At 52.6% G+C, this 23248-nt stretch overlaps 1 protein-coding gene across 3 annotated transcripts in view; it reads left to right on the forward strand.

Annotated features, from left to right (window-relative positions):
* The window catches only part of CALY (calcyon neuron specific vesicular protein), a 44749-nt gene extending 21714 nt beyond the window's left edge, over window positions 1-23035 (forward strand). For all 3 annotated transcript variants that reach the window (XM_005310798.5, XM_005310799.5, XM_042856123.2), the window contains exons 3-5: window positions 7719-7838; window positions 15288-15401; window positions 21769-23035. In XM_005310798.5, the coding sequence (XP_005310855.1) occupies window positions 7719-7838; window positions 15288-15401; window positions 21769-21972 (438 nt within the window). In that variant the 3' untranslated portion in view covers window positions 21973-23035. The remainder of the gene's footprint in view (window positions 1-7718; window positions 7839-15287; window positions 15402-21768) is intronic.
* The last annotated feature ends 213 nt before the right edge of the window (window positions 23036-23248 follow it).

The raw sequence follows: 23248 nt of genomic DNA on the forward strand, positions 1-23248 counted from the left end.
CCCTCACCACAGGCCCCTCGCTCTCCCATGGTAAGGTCCTCCCCCTGGGGCTCACTGAGCAAAAACATGCCATCTGCATGCTAGCTAGTCAGTGTGTGCAAGCCAATGTGTGCAAATAGGTCTCTGGTTCTGTGCAACACTTTTGTTTCCCAGGAGTGAGGGATGGACACTTTTGCAGAAACGAGCCAATTCAGGGAAATCCAAACTTCTTTGTGAACAATTGGCAAACACAACACTGGGGCTGGGTTTGCTCAAGGGGAATTGGACTGTGCCAGCCGGGATGTGTGCGGCCATGCCCCAACACGTTCAGGGGAACTCAACAATAGTCAGTGCAGCAGAATCCACCCTTGGGCCAGTGATTCTCGTTTACACTAAGGCCGCTATACGTTGCTGTGCCACTGTAAAGGGGTCTTACAGTGTGCACATGTACCCTGCCAGAGCAAGTGGTGGAAAGGAGCAGTGGTGTGAATGAGACTCCGCCCCTATGTGTTTGCTGGGGCCTCTGTGGAGGGCTGGAGGACAAGGCTGGAGTGAGGCAGGAAGCAGGAACAGGTGGAAAGGCAGGGCTCAGCAGTCAGGCAAGTAGGCAGGGTCCATAGTAGCAGCTAGTCAAGATTCCTCTACTTGCTCAGACAACTTCCTGTGTCTCTTTCTGGTTTATATAGAGCTTCCCAGCCAATCAGTGGGGCTGGACATCTCCCCCAGTCAGGAGCTTTGTGGGTGGGGCCCTTTGTGAGGTATAGGGTTACCATATTTTGTGCCTCCAAATGGAGGACACCCCCAGGAGCCCCAGCCCCGCCCCCAGCCCCGCCCCCGCCCCAACTCCGCCCCCTCCCGAAGTCTCCGCCCCCTCCCCTGCTTCCGCGAAATTTGAGTCGGGAAGCCTGTAGCAGGTAAGGGGTGGTGTGGGGGGAGGAGGCGCGGCCCAGGCTGGCCCCATGGAGGCGGCCAGCCTGGGTCGGCTCGGGCCCTGGGGTGCCGGCCCCGGCCCACCACCCCCGGCCCGCCCAGCACTGCCGGCCCGGCGCACCCCCCGGCTCGCGGACCCCCCGGCCCAGCGGACCCCGCGGCCCAGCGGACCCCCCCCCGGCTCCCGGCCCCGCGGACCCCGCGGACCCCCCGGCCCGCGGCCCAGCGGACCCCCCCGGCTCCCGGCCCCGCGGACCTCCCGGCCCAGCGGACCCCGCGGCCCAGCGGACCCCCCCGGCTCCCGGCCCCGCGGGCCCGGACTGGCCCCCGGCCCCCCCGGCTCGCGGCCCCGCGGACCACCCGGCCCAGCGGACCCCCCGGACCCATCCGGCTCCCGGCCCCGCGGACGTCCCGGCCCCGCGGCCCCCCTGGCTCCCGGCCCCGCGGCCCAGCGGAGCCCCCGGCCCCCCCGGCTCGCGGCCCCGCGGGCCCGGACTGGCCCCCGGCCCTGCGGCCCCCCCGGCTCGCGGCCCAGCGGACCTCCCGGCCCCGCGGCCCCCCCGGCTCGCGGCCCCGCGGACCCCGCGGCCCAGCGGACCCTCCCGGCCCAGCGGCCCCCGCGGACCCTCCCGGCCCAGCGGCCCCCGCGGCCCCCCCCGGCTCCCGGCCCCGCGGCCCAGCGGAGCCCCCGGCCCCCCCGGCTCGCGGCCCTGCGGGCCCGGACTGGCCCCCGGCCCCGCGGACCCCCCGGCTCGCGGCCCAGCGGACCTCCCGGCCCAGCGGACCCCCCGGCCCCGCGGCCCAGCGGAGCCCCCGGCTCGCGGCCCCACGGACCCCCCGGACCGGCACCGCGCCCCCGGCTCCCCGCCCGGCCCCGCGCCCACCCCGGACCGGCACTGCGACCCCGGCCCGGCACCGCGCGCCCGGCCGGGCTCGGCACCATGCCCCCGGCCCCGCGGCCCCGGCCAAAGAGCCCTCCCGATTTTCCCGGACATGCCCGGCTTTTGGGGATTTCCCTCCGGACGGGGATTTGAGCCCCCAAAAGCCGGACATGTCCGGGAAAATCCGGACGTATGGTAACCCTAGTGAGGTAGAGCTTTACTGGCCCCCTTCTCCAGTCATTCAGGTGAACTGCTGGGTAGTGGCCATGGTTTGAATACTGTCTGGGGATGCCCGGGTTCGAGGCCTGCCATCCTTCACATCATCCCCTCTCTTAGGGCACCCTCTGGTGGGAGGGGCAGTTGAGAGTGGTGAGGGAATTGGTCCTGAATGTGGGTTGGAACATCCATGAGTGTCTGCCAGGAATGCATGTTAAACAGTATTGGACCAGAATAAACCAGATGGGACTCAGCCTCCCTTATCGGCCTTATCAAAATGCTCATGCAGTTGGCTTTTTCCAACCAAAAAACATTGTCGGAAAAATTGCCAACCGGCTGTTGGCTGAGCACCCTCTGCCCGATGGCCAAAGTTGGGGCCCTTGGGTTGGGGACTTGGAGCTGCCCCATGTGATGCTGTCTCTGTCGTCTCTCTCCTTAAGCCCAATTTCTCAGCTCTGTGTTTTGGATGGACAGTCTTTGCTCCTCTCTGCTAACCTGGGGTTAGTCACTGGGGGAGAGCGAGTGTCTCTGCATTTCAGTCTCCCCTGGCCCTGGCTCCTCCATCACTCCTCTCGCTTTGTGCTTTGTGGCGCCCATTCTCTGCTGCATCAGAGCAGCACTTGGACATAGCGGAGAGTGGGAGTGCAGAGAGCCAGCGGCAGCTTCCTGCCCCTTGGCTGCCCAGCCCTGGAGAAGGTTAGGCCAGAGGGGACTTACTGTAATGTCACCAGAATAAGCTTGGGCCCACAACACCCTGGCTCATCCCCTCCTTCCATTGTTGTGGGGAGAGGGTGTGGAAAGTGGCTATGCGATCAGAGAGTCCCCAGCATGGGGAGCTCTGCTGAGAATTTCTAGCTGCTCCACGCTGCATAAGAGGCTGTATCAGACCAAAGAATCTGGCCCAGTGTCTCCAGTGTCCCACTTCTCCCTTGGCATGTGGTGAGAGTTTCGCTTGGCTTTGCGCTCATCTCTGTTGGGGGTCCGATGCCAGGCTGCCGGTTGTGGGCAGGGAGCCATGGTTTGCTGTTGCCTTGTCTATGTTGGTGCCAGTCACTCTTGTATTCATCTCCCGTGTCACTGGTTCTGGAGATGGAGAGGAGGCGAGTTTTGGGGTGTAGCTATACAGAAATGAATGAGGGCTCGCTCTGGAGTGAGCATGTGGCTTTGGGTTGGGGGGGTGTTTGCTGCTGGAGTGGTACCCAGGGGCTGGTGTCCTCGTGCGGTGTTGGTCGGGGGATCACAGCTGTTGTTACTGGGAGTTCAGGGCACAGACTTTGTTGGCACAGTTGCTTTTGGGAGTTTTCTTCCAGTCAGGATGATCGGCTGTTACCACTGGGCCCAGACCTAACTCCTTATCAGAGAAGGAGTTGGGTGACGCTGCAGAAAGGCATTAACCGAGGGCTGTATTCATTCAGTGGTTTCTTTATGGCACAGGAGGTCTGTAGGGTTTCTCTGGCACTGTAACAGAAAGTCTGCAGCTCCTCGGCCATGTCCACACTACAGAATTATGACGACCTAACTTATGTCAGATACAGCCACCATGGTTATTAAATCGCTTGTGTGTGTGCACACTCAGCTTCTTGTGTCAGCGGTGTGCATCCTCACCAGGAGTGCTTGTGTCGATTGCATTGTCAGCATGGGGCATTGTGGGAAGGCTGCAGGAGGCCAGTAACAGTTGATGTAAGCAACACAGCGTCTAAACTGACACCGTGTCAACTGAATGACATCGACCGTGACTCCGTGCTGCTCGGAGAGGTGGCGTTACTAAATCAGCATCGAGAGGCACTGATGTGGGCGGGAGCCAAATTGAAGTGAAGACACTTCCACAGCTAGGTCAATGCGAGGCAGCATACGCCGACCTAACCGTGTAACGTAGACCAGGCCTCCATCCGTCTGGTGAAGCATGCCTGTAGCACACATGTTCAGCTGCTGGTGGGTGCCCACAGGCAGAGAGGACTTTGGTCAGGACATGGGGACCCTTCAGGGCTTGACTCTGAACTATCCTGGGTTTTATTTTCCAGGTTATCCCTCGTTGGCATATTCTTCTGTGGGCTGTCACAAGAGGACATTGGTGTAACTTGCTGGAGAGTGGGTGTGACAGGTCCCCACCGTGCTGATCTGCAGAGGCTATGTGCCTGTTACAGTCCCAGCTACGCAGCCTTGTGCTTCTTGCCTGGGAGGCCCCCACTTCAATCCACAGGGTGCTGACTGTCCCAACAGCAGGTCCTCGTCACCAGCAACCTGCAGACACTGTGGCCCCAGTGCTCGGCTGCCTGGTGCCCCGAGCGAAGGGAGGGCAGAGTGTTCACCCCCAGTTCACACTGGGGTTTGACCACATCAGGTGCAGGGAAGGCTTTGGGGCTGGTTTCTGAGCTCCACTCCATCCCATTTACATTGCTCCTGCAGAGCTTCAGGGACAGAAAACTACCCTGAGCAGGCTATTCCCTTTGCACAGCGACTCCCTGGCAGGTGTGGACCTGGGTGTGCCAGACGTATCTCATTTCCTCTTGGCCTTCCCAGAAATAAGGCGCACGTTTTTAACAGTGAGGATAAATTAACCATTGGATCAACTGACCAAGTGCCATGGTGGATTCTCCATTGCTGTCAATTTTTAAATCAGGCTTGGATGTTTTCCTACAAGATCTGCTCTAGGGGCAGGGCCAGGTCTCTGGCCTGTGCTGCACAGGTGGTCAGACTAGATGATCACAGTGATCCCTTCTGGCCTTGGGATCTATGACGCTGTGAACATGAATCCCCTGGTTGTGACTCAGTGCCCAGGGCTGTCAGGGCTGTGCCTCTGCAAGCTAGCAATGGGCACACTCCAGCCGCTGAGCCCTCCAAGCGTCCCCTGGAGTGTCCAGCCCCTGGTCCACTGGACACTCATAGTATTCACAGATACACTGCTCCCAAAGGAATAGTGACCCCAGCCTACCAGTTGCATCCCAGATCACAGTTCCGCTTAACACACAGCACCTAGATCTGACTATCGTGTACAAGTACAAGTACAAGTGTATTGAACAAGGTGTAGCGAGTCGAGCAGCAGCGAGCCAAAGTATTGGAAACAAATGGTTACATGTAAAATCAAATCAAAACACGCCTCTAGAGTTCAGATTGAATTAACAAGATGCTGTCCTATCTAATTCATTGTACTTCACGCAAAGTCTTTGCAGCATTTTCCAGCCAGGCTGGCTCTGAGCCCCACCCTCCTTTCCTAAGACGGAAGATGCTGAGGTTTGGCTCCTTGGCAAAGGATGTTGGCAGTACCTCAGTACTCCCAGTTACACCCCAAGAATCCATTGTCTTTGCTTGATAACAGGTCGCCCCCTGCTGGTTTTGCATTTTTCTGCAGTGTTCCTCTGGTAGGTTTTGCACTCTTTTGATTAGCATCAGGCTCAGTAATGCAGAGAGGCCTCCATTGTGATACATACAATGCAAGGGACACACCTGACCAGCCAGAGAGATAAGTGTCGTCTGCCCCTGCCTGAACAGAATCTGTCCAAGCCCTGTCACTTCCTGGTGGCCTGCTTTTAATGTCAAGGCTTTAAGGACATAATTCCCACTATAAATACATAACTTCTTAACTATTACCCATACGTGCATTTCACTATGACTAGGAGGACCAGTGGGCTACTGGCTCTCTGAAGAGACCTCACACGCCACTCTTGGTGAATTATTAGGGATGTATCTCACCCAGGGGATCCCTGTAAAGTTCCATGCCAGCTGGCATCAAGAGGCCCCTGGGTCCCTCTTGGTGTAGGGGTCATGTTGAGGGTGGGAGAGGCCTGGGGCCTTGTGCTCCAGTCACCACCAGCCAGTGGCATGGTCCCTAGGAGGCTGTTACCACAGCGTAAATAGAGCCCTGTGATTGCTGTAATTTATGCTGTGCTCCTGGCTACCCCTAGGGTAAAGGGGGATGGCTTAAAGCCGCCTTTGCTCCCTCCCCTCCAGTTCTGAGCCAAGCTCAGCTCAGCCAGACCTGAGGTTCTGGCCCCTTAAATTTGAGTTGTTTAGCAGGAGCCCAGGCAGATGAATCTGTTCCATGAGGGTCGGTCAGGGCTCAGTGTACGTAGTGGAAAGAGCAGGGCTGAGCTTCCTGACTGGTGTGCGTGACTTGTGTTTGCACCATACCGTTCTGGATCGGTTCATGAATTTAATCAGCTCATATATTTTCCCACAGATTCAATGTTTGTAGTGATTTAAGATTCAGGTTTCGGTGCCGGAATGACTCTCTCCTGCTGGAGCAGGGTGCTGTGTTGTAGTGAGCATATCCAGTGGCTCTCCCTGCTGGAGGGTTCCAATGTTTTCTTCATCTTTAGCAGCGTCTATGCAATCATTTTACCATTCAAAGCATGATCCTTCCTCACTGGCTGTGTGGCTGGGGATTGCCTGGCTGCTCTGCTGGGGACTTTGTGTTGCTGTAAGATGCCTTGTGCCCTGGTGTGCGTTCAGAAAGGTCTTTTGGGTGCCCGGTTTTAGATGTGAATTGCTACCCCTCCAAGCATCATGGGCTGCAGTCATGGCTGTGAGGGACTCCGCCGGCAAATCATGGCCTGGGGGAATCCCTGCTCCCCACAGAACTACACCCCTTGCACTGGGGGCCTTGCAGAGAAGGGGGGTAGGACATTCAGTTGTTACTTCTGGTGCAGTGGTGCGTCAACATCAAGAGATTGTATTCACAGCTGGCGGGTCCATTGTGTTCCCACTGGCGCCACTTGCTAACCATCCCTCTCCATTGATGATTTCCAGGTCATTCTCACTCAGCCAGCAAGTACAGAAAGGATGGTCCAAGATTGCACAGGTGACTAGTCACTCTGAGTGCCTCCCTTCTGGGGCCTGGAGATGCCTTGCAGAGATCTGATTTCCGGAGAGCTGCTACTCAGAATTTGCTGAAAACCCGCCCCTCTGAAAGGGCCTCAAGTCAGGCTCCCCAAGTCATCTGTGACAATAATGACCATGGTTTCTGTCTCCTGCTAGTCCCAGCTCAGCCTGGCTCCTGATGGCCACCGTGTGTTTTCTCTGCACCACACACCATGTCTGCAGCCAAACACAGCTCGCACTGTGGAATCTGAATGCAGGCCGGTATTGGCAAACCTAGAGACCAGAATTTAGGCTCCTAAATCCACACCCAGTCATGTGAGTCAGAGATTGTCAGTGACACTGAATAACTGGCTCCTGTTGGTTTCATTCGGTAGGAGCAGGGGGTATGCAGCACCTCTGACAACCAGACCGCTTATGGAGTTAGGTGCCTAGCTTTAGGCATACATGCTAGCAAATGGTGACCTGCCCTGCATTGCTGCATGAATCCGGCTGGAGGTCAGGTTGCTTTTTGGCTATTGACCTCACTACCAAATGAGCAGAACTCTTGGGAGGCCACTTATTGCGGTGCCACTGGGAGCAGAACTCCCTTCAGAAATATGCTGAGCCCTCCTGGCATTGCCAGCAGCTCTGGGCTGGAGGGATTAGGAGGAAGCTACGGGTTGCTCTCTCTTGGTATGAGCTTTGTTGCCTCACTACTTTTTTTGCCCTCGGCCCCCAAGCAGCTGTGATGATCCATTAGGAAAGCCCCAAACATGGTGTTGGTGAGTCGCTACTTGCGAGTGGCCCAGGCCCATTCCCCCAGTCTGCTCTGCTTTTTGCCTGTCTGAGCAGTTCTTCCACGCAACCTCGTCTGGCCATATACAGGTCACCACTCACTGATTCCTCTCCTCACAGGTGATCGTCAAGACCAGAACAGAGTACCAGCTCCAGCAGAAGAAGAAGAGAAAGTTACATGTCCCTGGAATTAAAAAGCTGAACATAAACCTATACGATGAAGTATCAGAGAAGGTCAAGGTAAAGCATTCTCCTGCCCCACCCCCACCCCCGCCTCAGCAGGGATTGTGATTTGGGGGATTGTCTCTCACACTGACACTGAAACGGGGAAAGTGAATAATCCAGATTAACTCAGACCAGCCCTGTTTTAGCCAGGAGAGGGGCCAGCATGTCACCTCCCACTCTCCCTCCTCAGAGGAGAAGCCAGCAGCCTGAAACTGGAGCAAGTCGATTTACATTCCTTACAGAACAGTGCATGGGCTGGTCTGTGCTCTCCACAGGCAGGAGGCTGGTGGAGATCCCACCTCTCTCATGGGCAGTGTGAGGGGGAAAGGGCAGAAGAGAAGGAGAGGCAAGTGGGGGCCTGAGGCTGTAAAACGCAGGGCTGCCCAGAGGGGGAGGCAAGTGGGGCCATTTGCCCCAGGCCCCGCAGGGGCCCTGCGAGCCCTGGCCCGGCGGCAGTCCGGGTCTTTGGTGGCATTTCGGCGGCGGGGGGCTACCGAAGACACGGAGTGACTGAAGGGCCCCCCGCCACCGAAATGCCACTGAAGACCTGGACCGCCGTCGGATGAGCACAAGCGCCGCAGCTCCCCCGCTTTGCCCCAGGCCCCCTGAATCCTCTGGGCAGCCCGGGTAGAATGGTCTGTGCCTGTGGCTGCTTCCTCTGCTGGAGAGCGGAAAGGGTTAACAGTCCTACAGACAGGCCAGGAGGAGGTGGCTAGCATGGGATTCCCTGTGGATGGCCAGGAGGCCCTGGTGCTGACCAGCACCCCAGGCGGTCACTGCAGTGAGCGTGTCAGGAAGGTGCCCTAGTCCAACAGCACAGGTGGAGTGGAGGGGCTGCTCCCTGGAACAGGATCTGGTTTTCTTCAGGAGAAGCCACCCCTCTGCATCCCACAGAGGCTCAGGTGGCAATGGAAGAGGGAGAGGGAAATGGGGCCTGCTGGGAAAGGGCTTGTTCAGGGGACAGCAGGGGAGTGGGGCTGTGGGTGAGGGGCAGACTCAGACAAGCTGGGTTTGAATTTTCAGTGCTTGGCCGAACCAAGGGCCAAAGCTGGGGAATTTGCCCATCCCTTGTGCCCCTCTACCTTGGGGTCCCTGGGCATATGGCAGTGCCATGAGCCTGGACACCACGGGTCCCTGTAGTTCATTCACCTTAGGCTCAGAGGAGAGGCAGGATGGAGCCTGGGGACGAGGGATTTGTAGCCATTTCAGCACAAGGGCGTGGCCCTTTGGTCACTGCTGCTGTTCCCGCCCCCGCAGGCTCACACACCCCCTGGCCAGGCGCAGTGCCAGGGTTTTTGCCTCCCTAAGCGGCAGTGCTCCTCCTCTGAGCATTCGGCGGCGGGGGTCCTTCCGCTCTGCGTCTTTGGGGCACTTCAGTGGCAGGTCCTGGAGCAAGTGAAGGACCCGCTGCCGAATTTCCACTGAAGACCCATAGCAGAAGGACCCCCCGCCACCGAATTTCCGCCAAGGGCGGCAAAATGCCACCCCTCAAATCCTGCCGCCCTAGGCGACCACCTAGGGTCGCCTAGTGGAAGCGCCGGCCCTGCCCCTGGTTCTGACATTACTTGGCGGGGCGTCTGCACTGAACACCATGTGGATTCGACAGTGACAGCAGACTCCCTTCCACATGGCTGACATGGATTGACATAATACGCTCCATATGAGCCGGTCTCACTGCTACTAGGTTAACTGGCTGTCCGGTGACTTCTGCCTCCAGACATGCAGATTGTTTGGGGCGCCCAGCCAAACGTTCTGCAGTGTCCCGATTTTCCCGGGCGGCCCTGCTTTGATTTTCCAGGGTCATTGTCCTTAGCTGCACGTTTTTAGGGCCTGTTTTAGGACTCACCAGTCTTACCTCTCACTCCTGAATTTCGATCCTTCTCCTCATTGCACATAGAGATCTCTGGGGGCCATATTCTGCCCTGCCTATTCTCACTGAGTATCCCGTGACTTAGGGGAAATCTGACCATAGCTTTCTTCATCCCCCCCAAATGTGCTTTGTGGACACTTGAAACCCTTGAGCTTATACCGTGTCAGACTGTATAAGGGCAATAACATTCCCGGTAGGGTACAAGAGATACACACACTCAGGCAGGGCATTAACCAGATGAGACGGGTCAGGAAGACACCCCCTCTCTCCCCCTGGGCAGCTTATTCCAGACATGCCCATTATGTTTTCTTGCCCCTCCCTCTGCAGCCTCTGGTCCTGACTATTGTTGGGTACCAGACCCTGGTACTGTTGGTCCGGTATGCTGAGGCCATAGCCACATCCGCACCTCTACAAACACAGCCTGGTTTTCAGTCCAGTCTCAACCTGACCTCCTCTTTGCCAGCCATGGGTTAGTTCCTGCAGTGACTTGCGGCCAGTGGTGGTTAAAGCTGTTAGGTGCATCTAGCTGTCTCTTTGCATCCACAAACCGAGAGCCCGGTCTGAAAACCAGGCTCATGAGGCATTTCCTTTGCCCCCTCCCCCTACTCAGATTCCACCTCACATCTTCTGAGGGGGAAAAAGAAAAGAAAAGAAAAAGACAATGAGCTAATGGGTCTCTAAAGCAGCTTCATCTAATCTGGGAGTGAACCCACTAATGTGCATAAATGTAGGGTGATTGCACAGCATCTCTGCAAAGCCGAGTTAAGGTTGTTTGGATGCTTTTCCATATCCTATTACAATGGTAGGATTTCTGTTAAGTTAAACTTTGCCTCTGAATTTCCTGGGTTTATAACACTTATTTGGGAAATAATTGCACCGTCCCTATAATGTTTTTACCCTAAATTACTGATGTACTCTTAGACTTACCCCAAGATGGAGTGATTCATAGATTCTAGGACTGGAAGGGACCTCGAGAGGTCATCGAGTCCAGTCCCCTGCCCACACGGCAGGACCAAATACTGTCTAGACCATCCCTGATAGATATTTATCTAACCTACTCTTAAATATCTCCAGAGATGGAGATTCCACAACCTCCCTAGGCAATTTATTCCAGTGTTTAACCACCCTGACAGTTAGGAACTTTTTTCTAATGTCCAACCTAGACCTCCCTTGCTGCAGTTTAAACCCATTGCTTCTGGTTCTATCCTTAGAGGCTAAGGTGAACAAGTTTTCTCCCTCCTCCTTATGACACCCTTTTAAATACCTGAAAACTGCTATCATGTCCCCTCTCAGTCTTCTCTTTTCCAAACTAAACAAACCCAATTCTTTCAGCCTTCCTTTATAGGTCATGTTCTCAAGACCTTTAATCATTCTTGTTGCTCTTCTCTGGACCCTTCCCAATTTCTCCACATCTTTTTTAAAATGCGGTGCCCAGAACTGGACACAATACTCCAGCTGAGGCCTAACCAGAGCAGAGTAGAGCGGAAGAATGACTTCTCGTGTCTTGCTCACAACACACCTGTTAATACATCCCAGAATCATGTTTGCTTTTTTTGCAACAGCATCACACCGTTGACTCATATTTAGCTTGTGGTCCACTATAACCCCTAGATCCCTTTCTGCCGTACTCCTTCCTAGACAGTCTCTTCCCATTCTGCATGTGTGAAACTGATTTTTCCTTCCTAAGTGGAGCACTTTCATTTGTCTTTGTTAAACTTCATCCTGTTTAACTCAGACCATTTCTCCAATTTGTCCAGATCATTTTGAATTATGACCCTGTCCTCCAAAGCAGTTGCAATCCCTCCCAGTTTGGTATCATCCGCAAACTTAATAAGCGTACTTTCTATGCCAATATCTAAGTAGTTGATGAAGATATTGAACAGAGCCGGTCCCAAAACAGACCCCTGCGGTACCCCACTCGTTATGCCTTTCCAGCAGGATTGGGAACCATTAATAACAACTCTCTGAGTACGGTTATCCAGCCAGTTATGCACCCACCTTATAGTTGCCCCATCTAAATTGTATTTGCCTAGTTTATCGATAAGAATATCATGCGAGACTGTATCAAATGCCTTACTAAAGTCTAGGTATACCACATCCACAGCTTCACCCTTATCCACAAGGCTCGTTATCCTATCAAAGAAAGCTATCAGATTGGTTTGACATGATTTGTTCTTCACAAATCCATGCTGGCTGTTCCCTATCACCTTACCACCTTCCAAGTGTTTGCAGATGATTTCCTTAATTACTTGCTCCATTATCTTCCCTGGCACAGAAGTTAAACTAACTGGTCTGTAGTTTCCTGGGTTGTTTTTATTTCCCTTTTTATAGATGGGCACTATATTTGCCCTTTTCCAGTCTTCTGGAATCTCTCCCGTCTCCCATGATTTTCCAAAGATAATAGCTAGAGGCTCAGATACCTCCTCTATTAGCTCCTTGAGTATTCTAGGATGCATTTCATCAGGCCCTGGTGACTTGCAGGCATCTAACTTTTCTAAGTGATTTTTAACTTGTTCTTTTTTTATCTGCTAAACCTACCCCCTTCCCATTAGCATTCACTATGTTAGGCATTCCTTCAGACTTCTCGGTGAAGACGGAAACAAAGAAGTCATTAAGCATCTCTGCCATTTCCAAGTTTCCTGTTACTGTTTCTCCCTCTTCAGTAAGCAGTTGGCCTACCCTGTCTTTGGTCTTCCTCTTGCTTCTAATGTATTGATAAAAAGTCTTCTTGTTTCCCTTTATTCCCGTAGCTAGTTTGAGCTCATTTTGTGCCTTTACCTTTCTAATCTTGCCCCTGCATTCCTGTGTTGTTTGCCTATATTCATCCTTTGTAATCTGTCCTAGTTTCCATTTTTTATATGACTCCTTTTTATTTTTTAGATCATGCAAGATCTCATGGTTAAGCCAAGGTGGTCTTTTGCCACATTTTCTATCTTTCCTAACCAGCGGAATAGCTTGTTTTTGGGCCCTTAATAGTGTCCCTTTGAAAAACTGCCAACTCTCCTCAGTTGTTTTTCCCCCCGCAGTCTTGATTCCCATGGGACCTTACCTATCAGCTCTCTGAGCTTTCCAAAATCTGCCTTCCTGAAATCCATTGTCTCTATTTTGCTGTTCTCCCTTCTACCCTTCCTTAGAATTGCAAACTCTATGATTTCATGATCACTTTCACCCAGGCTGCCTTCTACTTTCAAATTCTCAACGAGTTCCTCCCTATTTGTTAAAATCAAGTCTAGAACAGCTTCCCCCTAGTAGCTTTTTCAACCTTCTGAAATAAAAAGTTGTCTGCAATGCAGTCCAAGAATTTGTTGGATAGTCTGTGCCCCGCTGTGTTATTTTCCCAACATATATCCGGATAGTTGAAGTCCCCCATCACCACCAAATCTTGGGCTTTGGATGATTTTGTTAGTTGCTTAAAAAAAGCCACATCCACCTCTTCCACCTGGTTAGGTCGCCTGTAGTCGACTCCTAGCATGACATCTCCCTTGTTTTTTACCCCTTTTAGCCTAACCCAGAGACTCTCAACACTTTTGGTCTGCAAAAAATCACAACAATTAGATACAACATCTGCTCCCCCTCCCTCCCAGGCTCTCAAACCCGGGAGGGAGGGGGAGATCCCGAGCGGCCACGGCGCGTGAATCAGTTGTTTCGCGCGCCGCAGCCGCTCGGGATCTCCCTCTCCCTCCCGGGTTTGAGAGCCTGGGAGGGAGGGCGAGCAGCGGCGTGCGAGCGGCAGCAGCGGAGGTGAGTTAGGGCAGCCGGGGCACATTTTTAGGGGTGGCATGGCCCGCGCCAGAATGTCGCCCCTAAAAATGTGCCGCCCCAAGCACCAGCTTGTTTTGCTGGTGCCTAGAGCCGGCCCTGACTGAGACATTCTGTGAATTTGTGTTGAATTCGCTGAATTGTTTTAATAAATAAAAATTCCCCCAAATAAAATGTTTCCTTTTGAAATGACTTCTCATTTTGAAATGGATTTCAATTTTATTTTGAAAAAAAAAATTGAAAAAGGTTAAAGCTCTAAAAATGAAACAAAACATTTAGTTGGAATCAAAAATCATAGATATATTTTTTTGAACATTTTGGTTAGGGCAGCGAACTGGAAAATCAGGTGCCTCTGACCGTGCCCCCATCTACACTGTACAACCCCTGTGGGATCAGGGAGTTTGAACTGGTGCGGGTGATGGAGAGGCCAGAGGCTGAGCCGCCCACAGAGGCTGGCTCTGCACAAGTGGCACAATCTGGAATGGGCAGAGATGACCCAAGAGATCCCTGTCTTCGCTGTCTGACTCACACCTGGGCCCTGGTGCTTTAATGCAGCTGTAAATAGCAGCTCTCACACTATGAGTCACAGCCAAAAATAGAACTTCAGAACCAACAAGCCAGCCCCCCCAGGAAGCTTTCTGTTGGAGGAAGCAGGGAAAGCTCTTTGCAGCCACTGGGTATAAGACAAATAACATCAGACCTTGCGCCACCCAGAGCCAGCCAGGCAAGTTCTGGAAGTGAAAATGAGCCTTCCCTTGCTGACTTTCTTTCTTCGTATCCATGCAGACTGGGTGCCTGGCCTTAGCCAGTGTGCCTGAGGTGGGCACCGTGACACTGCCCATGCTCTGCAGCACCAGCAGGCATTTCCATCCCGCGCTATGGAAAGAGAAGCGGCTTTATTGAGCGATTTATAAATGATGTCACACACTTTCTGTCAGGGCCAGTTCCTGGGGCCTGTTTTTCTCCCACCAGGGAATGAGTTATTGCCAGTGACATCACTCTATCTACTTATCTTGGGCCTACACATATTCCCCGCCCCACGGCTGCAGCTGCAATGGCCATCTGCTTCCCTCTGGAATCCATAGAGTCACAGAGGCTAGAAGGGACAGTTCCAACCATCCAGTCTGTCCTCCTGCCCACCACAGGCTAGTGAGCCCCCCACCCACCAGTGACTCCTGCAGGCAGCCCAGAACATGCAGTGGAGTTAGAGCAAATCCCTTAGAAAGAGACATTCTTTCCAGACTCCAAGTGATGAAGAACCCTCCATGTCTCTTCGTGAGCTGTTTCAGGGGCTAACTAACATCCATTTAAAATGTGCTCCTTATTTCAAATTTGTCCAGCGTTAGCTTCCACCCACTGGATCTTGTTCTGCTCTTTTCTGCAAGATTAAACAACCCTCTATTATTGGAAATTTCTGCCCCAAGGAGATGCTTGTAGACCATGATCAAGTCACTTCTTAACCTTCTCCTAGATAAATGAAACAGACTGAATTTCTTTAGTCTCTCACCGCAAAGCAGGTTTCCAGACCTGAATCATTCATATTACTCTCTTCCAAATCCTTTCCAGTTGGTCCAGTTGCTTAGAAATGCAGACACCAGATCTGGACGTGGTATCCAGTGATGGTCCCACTAGTGCCATATACAGAGGTAACACCGCCCCTCTCATTGTAAGGTCTGTGTGGACACCTGACCTGGATATGGTGACGGTCTCATCAAGGCAGGGTACCCTCTCTCATTGTTTGTCGATGTCTTCAGGTTTGGGGATTTTTGTGAAAAATACACAAAACATCTTCATTTGGGCTCATGCCAGTTCTGTTTTGTTCCCTTTCCTTCCAGCTGACGGGGTTGATTCTCATCACGATGGCCTTCCTGGCCTGCCTGCTCATGCTGGTCATGTACAAGGCACTGTGGTATGACCAGCTGACCTGCCCAGAGGGCTTTGTGTTTAAGGTAAGATGACCCCTGTCTCCCTCCGGCCTGTCTCGGTTATTGCCTTACTGATGGTGGTGCTGGGAAAGGAAGGACGCTGCCATCTCCTCAGTGTCAAATGTTTGCATTATGCTGTGCCCTGGCTCGCGTATGGGCCCCGAGCTTGCGTGGTGCTGAGGGCCCTCAGCTGTCCATGCTCTCGGCTTTAGAGGATGAGCTCCCTTTGGGACTGTTGGGATGTTGTGCTTTTGAGACGGTCAATTGCTGAACCCTGACACTGGCCTGTATCGCCCAGTAAGTGTCTTGTAAGCAATGTTCACATGGAGGTGGAGATGAGTGTGGGTGAACGGTATAACCAGCTGATCACAGCCGCTGGCTGTGTTCTTTCTTCAGACACCCCATGTCCGCAGGGATCCTCCGGGGGGACCCCAGCAAGCATCACACCTGCAGAGCGAAATGCCTGCTCCTCTTGACTGGGGCAAAGTGTCCTATGAGTGATGTGAAGGAGAGATCTGCTGATACGATCTACCCAGTGGTACAACCATAGGGATTGGTGTAGCAATTTGCCTACCTTCCTCTGATACTGCGATGCCCAGAACTGAACTTGGTGCTCTTGTGCTGTAGAAGAAGGGAATTGTCAGTCTGTCTGTCTATCCCCAGGGAATCTGAATCAGCTCCCTCTTCTGACTTGATGCCCTTTTGTATGCAGCCCAAAACGTAGGGGCTGTCTTACTGCTTTGTTTGGCAGCTTGCTGGGGCTGTGCTTTCCAGCACACGTCTAGCTCCTCCCCCCAGGGCTTTTTCCCAAGCATGTGCCTTATACGGAGTACTTGTCTATCACTGATTAGCTTGCATTTGCCCAGGATCAGTCCAGTGTGTTATTTCTCACCCTTAGCAGCGCTCTGGCTATGTGAGCCGTTTGCACACCATTGTTGTACATGCCCAGACTGGTCTCCAGCTGGTGCCCCTGCTGGGTGATTTCAGAGCGCAATGCAGAGGTGCAGGATGCCACTAAGAATGGCCCTTTCCCAGTGGAAACACATTTACTGCTTTGGGAAAAGAAACCCCTGTCTGTGCCCCAAGCAGCAGAAACCAAGTGGGTGGCTTCATGGGATGGAATATCCCCCCCATCTTCAGGCTGGCAGGCTGTGACTGCTGGGCAGCCGAGGCACAAAGGGGGGCGCTCCAGGGTGTGTTCTTGGAGCAGAACTCTCCTTGCGCCTCCTCCCGGTGAGCCTTGACTCCTGTAATTGGCCTGTGTGTATGAGGAGGGCTGAATATCAGAGGGATGCAGCCGGCCATGTCGGGCTGGGGGGCAGGTGGTAAGGAGAGACCATGCCAAAGGCCCAATTCAGTGCAGGGTTTTTTGCCAGTGGAAGCTGGTGCTGACCCAGTGGGAGGAGCCAACCTGGAGGAAAGTTTACAAGGAGGGGACAGCAGTGGCACAAGGTGCCAGCAACTCCTGCCCTGCCAGGGGCCCATGCCCACCCCCAATGCTGCTGCCTGCGAAGGAGCATGGCCAAGGGAGCTGGGGTAGGCCTGGTCAGAAATCTTTTTTGATGGAAAATTGGGGTTTTGATGGAATGAAATATTTCATGGGAAGTGCCTGGTTTCCACGGAATGGTCCAAAAACGGGCAGCCTGAAAACCAAAATATTTCCATTTGAGGGGGTGCCACGTGGACATTGTAGTTTGGGTGCCTCTAACTCCCCATTCTCCTCTCTGGCCAGGCCACATTTCCCTAAGTGAAGGGTGTGACGGTCGAGGGGTTCCACCGCTGCTGATACTGTGTGTGGAGGGCGGCACATGGTCGCGCCGTGAAGAGAGCACTGTGAAGCTGTGATGAACTGTGGTGTGAGTCACCCAAATACACATGCTTCCCGCCTCTCTTGCTGATCACACACTGTAACCCACCAGCCAGTGCATTTGCTTCGTGTCCCCCTCCATGCCCAGTCCACACAGGTTATGAGTCTGTGACAATCCGGGCCTGTGGCATTTAGCTTCTCAGCCCAAGCTACAAAGACTTGTGTTTAGGGGCTGTGCAGTAGGCAGCCAGCAAGTGTAATGCAGGGCAACCCGCTGCTGCAGCCTCCCCTGGTGGTACCTAATTCTGGGATGTCAAGGAGAGGCAGGGAGTGTTTCGGGGAGTGAGTAAAGGCACAGAGGTTGCCACAGCAGATGACACTAAGCTGGGGGGAGAGAACCGATGTGGACAAATTGAAGAGAGTGCAGCGGAGGGCAATGAAAATGTTTAGGGGGCTGGGGCACATGACTTACGAGGAGAGGCTGAGGGAACTGGGGTTATTTAGTCTGCAGAAGAGAAGAGTGTGGGGGGGGGGATTTGATAGCAGCCTTCAATTACCCGAAAGGGGGAGGGGGTTCCAAGGAGGATGGAGCTCAGCTGTTCTCAGTGGTGGCAGATGACAGGAGCAATGGTCTCAAGTTGCAGTGGGGGAGGTCTAGGTTAGATATTAGGAAACACTATTTCACTAGGAGGGTGATGAAGCACTGGAATGGGTTACCTAGGGAGGTGGTGGAATCTCCTTCCTTAGAGGTTTTTAAGGCCTGGCTTGACAAAGCCCTGGCTGGGATGATTTAGTTGGTGTTGGTCCTGCTTTGAGCAGGGGATTGGACTAGATGACCTCCTGAGGTCTCTTCCAATCCTAATATTCTATGATCCTTCCAGCTGACCACTAAACACGAAGCACTTCTCTTTCAGTAACTTTCCAATGGGATACAGTGTTATAGACACAGAACTGAATGAGACATGTCATTCAGCTGCTCACACCCTTCCGGAGGGTCGACCTAGAAGCAGTCTCAGCACCATAGCTTCTCCCTCTGATTCTCAGGCAGAGGCAGCTCCCCTTCTCCTTGATTCTGGGGACAGCTCAGCTACACCAAAGCTGGATAAAAAAAGTGTGAAATTAGCAAACTAACTGCCACTGAATGTAGTTTTTATGTTGCATTAGGACTTGTCACTAACCCAAACCCTTTAAATGTGACCTCATATCAATTATATGACCAAATCAGCCCATCTGACTGCCACACATGCCATGCATTTGGGAACATATTCTGTCTTAACACAGCTGAGATCACTGGTAAGGTTTGTGTTAGATGCAAGTCTGATGCTGTTGGGGCATGTGTTGCTTTTGGATATTGGCTGGAGATGGAAGTGAGCTCTGTGGTGCGATGGAGGGTGCTATTGAAGATGTAGACAGGGCCGGCTCCAGGGTTTTGGCCGCACCAAGCAGCCAAAACCAAAAAAAAAAAAAGCCACAATCGCGATCTAAAAAAAGCCGCGATCGCGATCTGCAGCGGCAATTCGGCGGGAAGTCCTTCACTCCGAGCCGGACTGAGGGACCGTCCGCCGAATTGCCGCCAAATACCTGCACCTGCCACCCCTCTCCAGAGCGGCCGCCCCAAGCACCTGCTTGAGAAGCTGGTGCTTGGAGCCGGCCCTGGATGTAGACAATACAAAGGTGACAAGGATTGCAGGAATCTTTCCACTTAACTGCTTATTTCCAAGCTTTTAAGTTTTTGGACAGATGGGATGTGTCCTGCATCAACCTGAACTGTCACTAAACGTAGATTTTGTTTGTTAACATGTATTATATGTTACACACACCGATGCACAGACAGACACACACAAGTTAAAAGAAAATTAAGGTTGCAAAGCCAAGCACTCAAAAGTTAGGAAATGCCAGAATTAAGACTGCCTGTACAACCTTAACTCTGCCCCTTTGTGTGTATGCATTCTGATACAGTTTGTAAAGATGTGATCACAGACTATTTTTTCCACAGGAGGCAGTGGGAAGATGTGAGGGGATGGAGCATGCTCAGTGAGGGCAGAACCTTTAGAGAGTTTACTGCTAACATCTATGAAGTTTCTATGGAGTATGTGTCAAATGCGATTTTTCCAATGGCTTATAACTTGGCCAAATTAAAAAAAGAATTTGCTAACCTGGGCAAAGCAATGTATTTACCCTCCCTTTGTTATCTGAAACAGCTGAACTGTTTTGACTGAAATTTTCCCCTCAAAATCAGCCTGAGCCAAACACTGGCAGGGGAAATGTCGGGCCTGCTTGGCCAGCGTGTTGGGAAGAGTGGGGGCTGTTGGTTTGTTGTGATGCTTCCCCAGCAACAGGCTCAGGGAGCAGTGGCGGGGGCAGGCTGTGTTGGGCGCTCCATCAGAACAGCACAGACAGGCCTGTTGGGAGGCTAGCCAGCCTGTTGAGGAGTGGACAAGGGCAGACCCCAGCTCAGTGTCTAGCCCCCTGAGTCCCAAGGGTCAGAACTCTGAGGGGGCATCTAGCCCACAGATTCCTCCTGTGCCATGCAAGACCCACAGAACTTGGGGGGATGCAGGAGTTCCTGGCCCCAAAAGCTGCCCTGGACTCAGTGGGGCCAGGATTTCAGCCCTGGGGTCTTTGGGCGGACTTTTCTGCCCCCAGCAGCTTTTGTGTGGGGATCCCTGCCTAACTCCAGCAGGTCCTGTGGGATGCCAGTGGCTGCCCAGTTCTGCTAGGCCAGTCTGTGAAGACTGCAAGGTGCCAACAGTGGCCCCTTTCCCCCACACTCCTCCACTTGACCAACATTGACAGCATAGACCATCTTCTCACGGGTCCCTGAGCACAGGGTGTCCATCTTCTCTGAGGGCTTCAGAAAAGGGGCAAAAGGAGGGAAGGTGCACTGAGCTGGGAGCCAGGAGCCCATGAGTTCAAACGTCACCAATTCCACTCACTGCTGTTAATATTTGTGTGAATGTCACAGCCCTGATTATTGGCCAGTGCCGGGTGCCTCGGCTGCAGTGAACAATCATATGCCTGTTACAAACAAAGGAATTGAAAGCTTGCTGGAGAGGCTCCCCCCCATGTGACAGCACTGCTGGGGCAGATGTGAGGCAGAAGGTACTCCGTCCTTTCTTCGCCCTATAGGCCCCCTACCCTTCCCCCCTCTACCTCCCAGACCATGTTGCCTCTCACGCTGACACCGTTGAAGCTAATAGTCTAGGTTTACCCCACTCAGGCAGGCAGGATTTGGCCCATCTAGCACATTAAGGACATCTGAGGCCTCTCCCCACTACGATAAAAGGCAAGTTTTAAAGACACGCTCCCTAGTAGACTTGAACTAATATGTTCTCAAACTCTAGGGCAGCTGGGGCAGGCTGCAGGCTGTTAGCTGGTCAAGGTGAGCCCTAGTGGGGAGACACCAGCAGACCTGGGTTAAAATCAGGGTCGGCTCCAGGCACCAGCGGAGGAAGAGGCGGCATTCCGTCCATTCTTGGGGCGGCACAGTCCGGGCGGCTTTTTGTTTGTTTGTTTGTTTGTTTTGCTTGGGGTGGCAAAAATGGTAGAGCCGGCCCTGGTTAAAATCCAATCTGTCCTGCCTGCATGAGGATTTTAAGGGTTTGTTCAAAGGGGCTAGCTGCCGTGTTTAAGCATATGCTTGCTGTTCTGGCATGGAAAGGTCCTATCTGATGTAGGACAGCAGCTGGGATCCTGCTACTAAATCACTGAGAGGCTTTTGAAATTCCCCATCCTGCACCTTCCCAGGGCAGGCCCAGTCTTTCTCTTGTCCTAACTCCTGCATGTGCTTACTGTGGGGAGAGCGGCTCGATGAGACTGGGGACATGTCAGAAGCTGGAACCAGCTCTGCGTGAGATGTTTGCCATTAAACCCCAAACTCAGGGGAAATCACCTGGCTTCAGGAATTTGGGATGGTCAAAAATTCTCAGTTGAAATTATTTTTGAGAGAAAATGGGGGTTTGGGCTTTTCATGAAAAGTGCCTGTTTTCTGTGGCAAAACCAGATACTCCCAAAATGAATATTTCAATCTGGGGATCCTGATGCATGGCCTCATGGGAGTTGTAAGTCAGATGCCTCAGGTCCTGACTGCTTCATGTCCTCTATGGGCCGGGCTCCCTGACCAGATGATATCTCCCATAATGCAATACAGCCACGAACTCCCATGATGTGGCTGCCTCCCAGCACCAAGTGGAGGAGCATGGGGGATGTAGGCAGGCCAGGGAACCCAGCATATATAGGAGAATGGTCACTGAGGCAGAAGTCGAAGCCCATCCACCCTGTTTCCCAGCTTGGACAATTAGACAGGGAGCAGAATTCTGCTTCCTGATGCGAATCCAGAGGAACCCGTGTTGCCAGTGGAGTTATGCCAGTGTAAAGAGACGCCGCCCCAGGGAGTGGATCAGCAGGCACTACAGGGGGTCGAGTTATCTGCACCCTTTCTCTTGCCGCATGGAAGAGCATGACCCAGCACAGTTATTGGTTACAAGGGAGCTTGGGGCCCAGCCAGCGTCCCTGCTCCCTCTGCTTTCTAACCAAGGCCTGCAGGTCTCTTTTGCTCATGGTGTTTTCTGTTCTTTTCCCCAGCACAAGCACTGCACTCCTGCCGCGCTGGAGATGTACTATTCAGAGCAGGAAGTGGGACCCCAAGGAAGTCTCTACACAGCCATTAACCACTTAAATCAAGGCAAGAAAACCATCCCTGACCTGCCTTCCCCTTGGTTACCGGTCATTAATGCCTTGAAGAAAGCTGAGAAAGGCAAAGAGGATCCGGCTGGCATTCAGCAGTAAGGGACAGGAGCCAGACACACCTGGACTGTGGTTCCGGGAGTGCGTGTATTAACTTCAAGGAGAGTATTAACCCATTCAAAGCTAGTTTTGTGTCCCAAATCAACCAACAAAAAGACAATGCTGAAAGGGCGCCTAGGGCAGGAACAAATTGTTTTCTTTCTGGCACAGAGAAGAGATTTTGCTCCATTCTGAGAGATGCCCCTCCCCCAATCTCTTGAGCATAAAAACGTTGTCCGAATGGTTATTCTTTGCTTTTCTTTATTTCTGTATTTATAATGGGGGCTGCCGGGGGAATCTGTCGGCGTGGCGGCCGAATAGCCATTAGAACGCCATGCCACACCAAGGCTGAGATAGTGTTTTTCTGCACCTCCATGGATAATTTGAGATGGACTGAAGTAATACTCTTCTTCGTGCTATACAGGGGTTAGCTTTTGTCTGCAAACATTGCATTAACCCCAGAAGGACCTTTCGGTCCCTGTCCAGTAGTGTTTCGTTAATGGTTTTTCGACACGGTGGTTGCGGAGTGCCCATGACCTTCTTCATGTCAGGAGGGAAGAAAATAGGCTATGGGCAGACCACAAAAATAGCAACCTTTTAGAGCAGCTAAGTGCTTCAGTGTTGCTATCCAGTGCTGTATGGAGGCAAATGTTAACACGCATTGCACTTTAATTTGAGTAAGCTTTTAAATGTCATTTATGCTTCGCTAGTCTCAGTTGCAATTTGATTGCTAATTACCAGGCTAAATCTGACACCATTTAATTACATTGCTGCTGGCTAGGGTACCTTTTTTGTTTGGTCATTAACACATCTTCAAGTCTGTAGGATCTGGTTGGTGTGAAATCACTGTGCCACTCTCGTTTGCACCGTGTGTTTGTGTGTGTGTGTGTACTGCTTTTAGGCCTTCGTTGTGGAACATCATTGGCGATTTTACACCACTTTGTATATTTTTATAGAGATTGTGATTTGTCACCTTGCAGCAAAGCACTTCCAAGTGTCTCCAAGTGCCAAAATGAATGTGGTGATCAGCAGCTTTTCTGTAAGTAAAAATAAATGTACATCTTCACCATGGCTTATTCATTCTTCTCCCGGTTGTAATTGGTTTGGGGGTTGTTGGTTTTTTTTTGTCTTTCTTTGCAAGGGCTCAGCAATGCTGACAGCTGTGCCAAGTCCAGCCACCTAACACGGAAGTGTAAAAAGTGATAATCAAATTCACCGTCACTGGAGCACGGTCCTGCGTCAGGAGCCCAGTGCAGTCATTGCTCCGGCATTGGGAAAG

Source organism: Chrysemys picta, chromosome 7 (assembly GCF_011386835.1).
Source record: "Chrysemys picta bellii isolate R12L10 chromosome 7, ASM1138683v2, whole genome shotgun sequence".
Classification (NCBI taxonomy): domain Eukaryota; kingdom Metazoa; phylum Chordata; order Testudines; family Emydidae; genus Chrysemys; species Chrysemys picta.